The 9198-nt window shown below is 39.1% G+C and overlaps 1 protein-coding gene across 1 annotated transcript in view; it reads right to left on the bottom strand.

Annotated features, from left to right (window-relative positions):
* Positions 1-8316, bottom strand: part of snrpe (small nuclear ribonucleoprotein polypeptide E) — a 17118-nt gene extending 8802 nt beyond the window's left edge. The window contains exons 1-3 of the mRNA XM_046029467.1: positions 8140-8316; positions 7736-7762; positions 7584-7646 (exon numbers count right to left, since the gene is read on the bottom strand). Coding sequence (XP_045885423.1) covers positions 7584-7646; positions 7736-7762; positions 8140-8193 — 144 coding nt within the window. The 5' untranslated portion in view covers positions 8194-8316. The remainder of the gene's footprint in view (positions 1-7583; positions 7647-7735; positions 7763-8139) is intronic.
* Between the last annotated feature and the right edge of the window lie 882 nt (positions 8317-9198).

The following is a 9198-nucleotide window of genomic DNA, read 5'->3' as shown; positions in this document are numbered from 1 at the left end:
CGTGAACGAGGGGCTAATTTTTTCCAATTTTCTAGGTGGCGCTAGCGAGTCATTTTGCAACGCCCATGTGCGAAACTTGTAGAATACGAAATTTTTCACCGGTTCTGACATGTTTGCAAATTTTGGTGAGTTTTCGAGAATGTTTAGGCCATGTCATTTGGGCCTACTTTGCAGAAAAAAGAAAAAAAAAAAAAAATAAATAAAATAATCCGAGCAAATTCAATAGGGACCTCACACGGTCGTGCTCGGGCCCTAATAATCCGAGCAAATTCAATAGGGACCTCACACGGTCGTGCTCGGGCCCTAATAATAATGTTTAATTGTTTTTATTTTAAATGTACATTTTAAAGTTAAATGCATTAATTTGGTGCAGTATCTATGAAGAACTTTGTACGCATGTAAACAATGTTGTGTTCTAAAACTATTTGATCATAAACCTATTGTAGAGCTATAAATGGTGATGAAACAGCAACAAAAAAACTAATTGAATGTTTTTCCAAAAACCCTAAATCAAAGAATAGAAAATAGAATAAGTAAATTCCCTAACATGTTATTGTTGGGTTTTTTTGGCTTATAATGGACACCTGTAATATGTTTTATACTTTCATTGAATTTAATCCAATAAATTTTATTTTCACACTGTTTTCATACCTTATTTTGAAAACCGGGCCTTGTCACATTTGTATCCTCACGCTAAATTCATTAAGTTCGACCCAATTTGACAAATAACGTTGCATGTGGTTCTCGAATCACGTAACATGAAGACTGCATAGCCTCTCTTCAGGTAGGACTCTGACAGCAACACTTGTCTTTGTAAAGAGAAATTGACAGGATAAAGTCGCTAACCTGCCTGTCAGCTCGCTCTGGTCCGTTACAGTGGATTTACCATGAAGGCTTTAATACGTGTGCACTCCAAATGTAGGCACAGCTAGCGTAATCGCCTTCTCACAAACGAGTGACAGAAACAGGCCGTTAACGTTACCGTAGTTACCTAAGAATAAAAGTGATTGTCTCGAGTCGAATGCGTCGAAAGTGTGTGAGCGTGCGAGCTTACAGAAGCGGAGCAAAACACAACTTAAGAGGTCTGAAATGTAATTACTAGATGTGTAAAATATATTTTCGGTTCATTTTGAAACTATGGCGGAGCAAATTAGACTATGACGGGCCGCCATGGTCTCGTTAATTAATGGGAAACACTGCTAGGAAGATACATTCTGGTTAAGGGGAAAATTGAAGATCAATTAGTTACGCTCATCAAAGTCTATGCACCTCCGGACAGTGATAAGACTTTTTTCCAAGAATTTATTTGAAATTGTTGTCCAAGAAATAGAGGGATACTGATATGTGGAGGGGACTTTAACATTACACTGAATCAGGACTTGGATACAACTAGTACAAAGAAAAGTAGCAAAATTAAAGCGTCCTGATACTTAAATACTGTATTAACAGAACTAGGAATTTTAGACATCTGGAGGGAAGTACATCCATTAGAGAGGGACAGCAGATAGATTTAGAATAGAGTGTAAGATTGGAATAGCAGACATGTCAAATCACTGTATTCTCCACCTGACACTAAATATGAACAGCAGGAAAAGGAACAATATGGAAAATGAATGTTTGTGTACTAAATAATCCAGGATTTGTTGAGGAGAAAGCAGTTTTGCGGGGAAAACTAATATCGAGCGACATAACGAGAGCTAGACTGAAATTATATCAGATGAAGATTGAAGAGCTTAAAAAATTAGAGCAACAACATAAAGCCTCGAATGATGCAGGTTTACTTAAACAAATCAAGGAAGTGAAGACAAACGTGAATGAGATACTAGGAGACGAAGTCTAAAAAAAAATTCTGAAGCAGAATTATTATGAATCAGGCCCCAAAGCTTCAAAATTACTAGCTAGGCGAATAAGGAAACCGCAACTCATGAATACAATCCATAAAATCATGAATACAATCCATAAAATCAGAGACCCCACAACCAATTCACCAGAGTTTGAACCAGGTAAAATAGTATTTGAAAAGTACTACAAAAAGCTACATACACAACCGGACTCAGCAGACGAGGAATTAAGAATTTAAGTTCATTGCATGTACCAACAATAGGAGAGAAACAAAACATATGCATCAATTTACATAATCACAGAGGAGCTGGAAGAAGCCATTAATAAGTTAAAATCAAATAAAGCCCCGGGGAGCGATGGCTTTCCAACCGAATGGTACAAAATGTTTAAAAAGGAATTTGGTCCAATGATATTAGCAGCATTCAATGAAACCTTGAATAAAATCGTTAGCTGCAGCCCCAAACTCAATGTGACAAAAACACAGATACTACCCATAAATTATACCCCACCCCAAGTTATTCAACAAGCATATAAATTCAAATGGAAAGCAAAAACAATAATACACCTAGGTGTAATTATCAGCAGAAACTTCACAAAACTGTACAAAATTAATTATGGGACTCTAAATCAAGAAATTCAAAAAGATATGAAAAGATGGTTGGCGCCAACATTGGATTTCCAGGATAGAAATCATAAAGCTGAATGTGTTACCGAGAATTTTATATTTGTTTCAGTCATTACCAATAGAAATTCCCACATCACAATTCAAAGAATGAAATAAAAAGATGTCACGCTTTATTTGGGGGGGGCAAGGATAATTGCAACAACCCTTCAGTTTCCCAAGGACAAAGGCGGGTTAGCCTTTCCAAACCTCTTAGAATATTACTATGCCGCGCAGATTCAACCTTTGGTGTATTGGTGTGATCTGAGTAAACTGGGAGATGGAAAGATAATGAATTAAAAAGGAGACAGATATCATAACCCAAGTACGATTGCAAACATGGACAAGTATAAGAATAGGCTTGATCCAATTGCTAGATTCACTCGTGAAATCTGTTTTATAGTGATTAGGAAATACAATTTAGAGGGGGAAATCAAAATTTTGAGCTGGCTGACTTGTGAATCTACATTTAAACCCGGGGCAATGGATAGTAGTTTCGAACACTGGACAGAGAAGGGAATTACGGCGATATGCACAATAAGGGATCATTAGGTATTTCCAAGTTAGAGACTTCTTTGAAAAGGAAATAAAACCAGACCTGCCCCAAGAGCTGAATAAAATAACTATAGCACTGAGTAATGCATATAGAAACAAAACTGGAAGAGTGGTCTCAACACTGTACCAGGCTCTGGAGAAGAACAGAGGAACTTCTAAACTGTATATATGAGACAGATGGGTGAAAGAAAGTAAAATACCATTAACTAAAGAGGACTGGTTTAACATATGTGATGTACAGCGAACCAGCACCATTATGTGGAAAGAATTTTGCTGGAAAAATATCATCAGGTTCTTTATTACTACCAAAACAAAGAGCAAATTCGCAACTATACATCAAACATGCTGGAGAAGGTGTGGGGAGCAGAATGTAGGTCACAGTCATGTTTTTTGGGAATGTACTAAAATGAGAAATTATTGGAATGATGTGTGTGTAGGCTTGAAAACAATACTGGGATATGAACTACCAAAGACATGCGAGATACTATATCTGTGTAATCTGACAAGGGAAAATGTACAATATGATGACGGATATCTGGTTAAAATTCTGTTGGCTGCGGCCAAGAAGGCAATCACCAGGAAATGGTATAGAGAAGACTTTGAGAAACTGGCTAGACACAATTGAGGAGATACTCAACATAGAAAGTCTCATATATATTGAGACTGCAACAAGCAAATTTTAATAAGAAATGTGAAAAATGGACAGAATACAAATCTCAATGCAAAGACACCACTGGAATTTTGATGGATGTCGGTCACATTTAGAGTAGTACTTGTAAGAACATTTACCCCAGTGATGCTGTGTTCTTTACTGTTACAAAAAATAATAAAATCTGACTTATAAAAAAAAAAAAAAAAAAAAAAAAAAAGAGACTAGTTTGCATCTAATTTGTTTCAACGTGACTATCCTCAGCTCCTCTGTGGTCAACACAGTCCTTTCTTTGTAATTTCATTTAACTATCAAGATGTACTGTACAGGACAGACCTGTAACCTGACAACTTAATGCTGATCTTATCCTCCGCTAACTTTCTGCCACTCTCTACCTCACATTCGCCCGTCCTTTGAAGAATAAGGAGAGGGAGACAGCCACGTGTTCAGTGTTACCATAGCTTGCTGAAAATCACTGAAATTTTAGTAGCGGTGCTCATTCATTAAGCAGTGACAATAGGTTTCAAATACGTTGCTAGCAACTGGTTTTAACCAAGCCCTAAGTTCTGTTTCTTTCTGGCAAAAGTCACTAAAGGTTGCACTTTTGCACAGCTGGAAAATAAATCTGTTTCATATCTGTGGTACAATCCGACAGGAATTCAAAGACTCGCAGCAGTAACACGACAGCTGCATGTTGGTCTCTGTAGTCGTAATACAGCAAGTTATATTTGGAATAGCGAAAGAAGAACTACACCACCACAGGAGGAAAAGACATTCTGCTGCAGGAGCATTTCAATGAGCATTAGAGATAGCGTTACATGGATGTTGGAAAATTAAGACCTGTTTAAAATTAATTAAGACCTAGAACACAAACTTCAGAGAATTTAAGACTTTTTAATGGCTTCATCAATGTGTTAAGGGTTTTCTGGGACAGTTCTGAAGTTATGTCCGACCTGCTCAGAGCAGTACATCACAGCATAAAACGTGTCATTCCCTGCTGCCAGTAGGTGGCACTATGACTTTGACTAAATATTGACATGTGGATGTGTTTAGGGCATGACTCTTACAATGTATTCCAAATTTAGTACAGATGTGAACATGTACGCTGAAGTTATTAGGGCCCGAGCATGAACAGTGCGAGGTCCCTATTGAAATTGTAAGGATTATTTTTTTTTAGGGCCCGAGCACGAACCATGCGAGGTCCCTATTGAATTTGTAAAGATTTTTTTTTTCTTCTTCTGCAAAGTAAGCTCCATTTTGGGGGCCTAAACATACTTGAAAACTCACCAAACTTTGCAAACATGTCAGAACTGGTGAAAAATTTCGTATTTTATGGGTTTCGCGCATGGGCGTGGCAAAATGTTTCGCTAGCAGTGTACCCCCAGGATTCTCCATGTTAAATTTAAGACTTTTGAAGACCATTTTAATACGACCTAGGATGAAATTTAATGTTTAATGTAAATGCTGTGGTCAAATTTTAAGAAAATCTACGAAGTTACATGAATTTACTAAAATATTTTATTACAATACATTCATATTTAACACTTTAATTTTTTAGTTTAACAGCTTTTTGGGGTGTGTTTGTACTTTGATAAAATAAAATGAATCAAGGACATCACTTTGTGTTGAAAAGTGGTGGGGACACAAGGGTTCAGATTAGGGGCGTGACGATACTCTTAGCTCACATGCACCATTCAAATATAGGGTTCGTGAGAACAAGACAAGAAAATATTTCAACACCATTTTGATGAAATATTATAGGCTGAAATATGTAAATGGAGGGTCCGGGGGTCCTCCCCTATAAAATTTTGAGCACTAAACACAATTTCCTGCATTCTGGAGACATTTTCTGCACCAATTTATGGTAAAATTATCTTTATTTATATAAAGTTATCCGGGTGACAATTCAAACAGAATATAATGCAGCTTGTTATTTTAGCTTAACTATTTTTGGACAATGCACATTTGTTTCTTCTATCTTTAAATTGCATGTTTTCTTATTGTGCAAATAAACCTTTCTCAAAGCATTTTCATTTGTTTGTTGTTTTTTTTTTAAACATTTCTTGTTGAAAGCCATTTTAAGAACATAATTAACAAATGCTTCAAAAAAAACAAAAAAAACAAAAAAGAAAATGTGATGGAGCCATGTCCCCGGTATCCCCAGCGTAAATGACACCTATGAAATGAATACAATATTTGTGCACTAACTAGAACTCTTAAGGGGTAAAATCAAAAATACAAAACAAATTGTGCGGTATGAGTTGCTGCAATTAGTTACACCACGGCTAGATAAGGTAATCTAATGTAATCCAATATGTCAATTGCTTAAGTGATTATTCATTCTATACTGTATTGGCTTGAAAGCAGCAGGGATAAGGAGTTGCTCCCGTTTGTTTTTTCTTCGTCCTGGTTATTGGGTGATGTATTTTAAGGTGCATTTATCAGCATGTTTTATGTTTCCATTCACATAACATTAGCCTACAACAGCGGCGCAATGCCGACACACAGACACTGTCCTCGTCTCGAAGGAGCTCGTGCGCCGCGAACACTCCACAGGCCAGACCGTAAAGCTGAACACAGACATAAAACAGTAACATTACCTGTACTACCGTATAACATCAGAGTCACACCAGAACTAGGAAATTGTAAAGTCACACAGACAAACAGTAATTATTTATGACGTTACGGCATTTATTTAACCCTACGAAGGGAGAAAGAAAAAAATTCAAACCATTAGAAATAATGGCAAAATGTTTTATTATTACGGGCGGCACAGTAATCCGGTGGATAGTGCTGTGGCCTCACAGCAAGAAGGTCGCGGGTTCAAACCCCGGTTGCCACAGCCTTTCTATGTGGAGTTTGCATGTTCTCCACGTGTCTGCGTGGGTTCTCTCCGGGTGCTCCAGCTTCCTCCCACTGTCCAAAGACATGCGGACTAGGTTGTTTGTCTATGTGTGGCCCTGTAATGGATTGGCGACCTGTCCAGGGTGTACCTCGCTAGTTTCAAGTCTTCAACACAGCATGATGTTCATTTAGTAAATTATAGTCCTATTTAGGGGGAAATGGACGATAATGCACTATATGCTTTTAGGCGGGACTACCTTGTGATTAACAGGTCGCTACCATGGCAACCTGTCAATCAGGATAGAGGCAACTCGTTTCCGCTGCTCTGTATACATTTTTTTATTAAAATGGCTGTCAACAAGAGAGAGAGCACATCATGTTTGAGTCTGTTAGTATGTTTTGTTTTAAAAGTAAATTGTTAACCTTTTTATAATTTGAACTGTGATTACATTTTAGTAATTTTTATTTACATCCAGGATGCATTTAATAACCAATTAAAATTGTTAACAGAATAACATAACTTATAAGTCTTCGGTTTTGTAGCAACACTGATAAATTACTTTTGCAGGGAGGGACAATAAAAATTGTGTTTACAAAAAAAAAAAAAACAAGATGCTAGATGTTATATATCAAAACAAAAGACTTTTTTAACTTAGCCCTGTCCCAGTGGAGCTCTGAAGGTGTGGGTATGTATGAAAACGCCACGCTGATGTCTTAGCACAGACAGAAAAGGAACACATGCCCACTAACTTTCTCTGTGAAAACTATGTATGTCAATATAGTCAATCACCGTACACCTTGCCATTAACTGCTAATTTAAGCAGTGTGGAAAGTTGAAAAACAACCAGGACTCAAGATGGTTCTTCATCTCAATGTGGACACAAATGCAGCTGCTGCTTGTTTACATGTGAGCAGCGGTCTCAGATGTATTCTTGCGGTCTCCGAAGCTGTTCAGAGATCAGCCTGCCCTGAAGCAAAACGGCAACTGTCCACATTTCTTATTTTAATCCAACAGGAAAAAACATAACTTACAATAATGCAGCCCTCTATCCGCATGTTCACCTGCTCATACAACCACACCTGGATCCGTGAGCGCTGGAACGAAAGGACAAAAGGTGAGAATCACATTATTCAGACCAAACTCAGCAGAACTAACTATGGAAAGGGTTTAGCAAAATACTCACATTTTGTAGATACCTGAAAATCAGGTTCTGATACACGGAGTCAAGGAAAGGCAATGTTCAGACACAGAAACAAGCTGCATTGGGTTCAGGTGGAGGGTTCCTGATGCCTGTCTGCTGAGCAACATGTCAGTGGAAATATATGATGAGCTACCTTAGCTTAATATCTGCCTCCACTTTAACTGCAGCTCGTGTTCATCAGCATACTGAACAAGCTTTTCAAACTGTAGCGTTAACAACATATATATTAACACTACGCTATACATCTATATGTACGTGTAATATTTTATCTTTATAGCCCCTGCAGCTCAGCCTGCTCGTCGCGCGGTAAAAGGAAGATTAGCTAGCAGAGGAGAAAGGGTTAGCAGTTAGCCTAGCCGTTCTGGTAGCGGGCGGTGAAAGGATACGATGGGCTGCACCATCACCTTCTGGACCTTCTGTCCCTGTCCTCTGTACGCCATCCCTCCGGTTCAACGCCTGCGCTGGTATATGCTCAATAATGTGCACTTTTCAACACAGTGCACTTTGACGACTCGCTCACGTTGGGACTTTGCTTCAATGGCGCTTCTCCGCCCGCGTGCGCTGCCGGTTATAGTGTGGACGTCACACGATATTAGACAGCGCCCCCGCAGGCAGGAGGCCGCAGGAGGTCACTGCCGCGCACTGCCGCGATAAATAAGAAGCAGGGTGTTGGGAATCCTGATTGGTGTGAGTGTGAGCGTGAGTGGCTGTTTATCTATATGTGGCCCTGCGATGGACTGGCGACCTGTCCAGGGTGTACCCCGCCTTTCGCCCGATGTCAGCTGGGATTGGCTCCAGCCCCCCGCGACCCTGTACGCAGGATAAGCGGTTGACGATGGATGGATGGACGGTGTTGGGAATCCACCGTTATCGTAGGGCAAGAGCCCGACAACAACCTCAGGCCGGCTCACCTGCCTTTTACAGCACATGTTGGCAGTCATGGTGATGCTCCAAATCCACCTCAAAGCTACCAGAGACTCAAACGTTTTGGGCAATAACCCAGAGTCTTTTTCCTCCACTTTACATAGATTCACATGCAAGCTGGTGCCAAAAATTTTGACAGTGTCAGTAAATGAAGGTCATGGCACAGCGTTACAGTCCCCACAGAAAGTTCATTCTAATTTACAAATCATTGTCATAGTTTATTATTCAGCTTTGAATAAGTAGGCTACACACATTAATTTCCTTTGGCAGCCATGGCCACATTAACCCACCAGGTGGCCCCCGGAGACAAGAATAATTGGCTGGAAGGTGTTACAGATGAACATCATTGTTCTCTCTTCTGTTCCTTGAGTTCTTTTAAAGCTTTGATATAATCTGCATCTTCTGAGGAAAGACATTTACACCCCTTGTATAAGATAAGTCTGTTAATAGCTGGTCCGGCTGAATCCTTTAGCTTGAATTTCACCAGTCCAACTTGAGAAACTTGATTTTTGACTTTAGTG

Source organism: Micropterus dolomieu, linkage group LG18, assembly GCF_021292245.1.
Source record: "Micropterus dolomieu isolate WLL.071019.BEF.003 ecotype Adirondacks linkage group LG18, ASM2129224v1, whole genome shotgun sequence".
Taxonomy (NCBI): domain Eukaryota; kingdom Metazoa; phylum Chordata; class Actinopteri; order Centrarchiformes; family Centrarchidae; genus Micropterus; species Micropterus dolomieu.
This window is presented reverse-complemented; position numbering and strand designations above follow the sequence as displayed.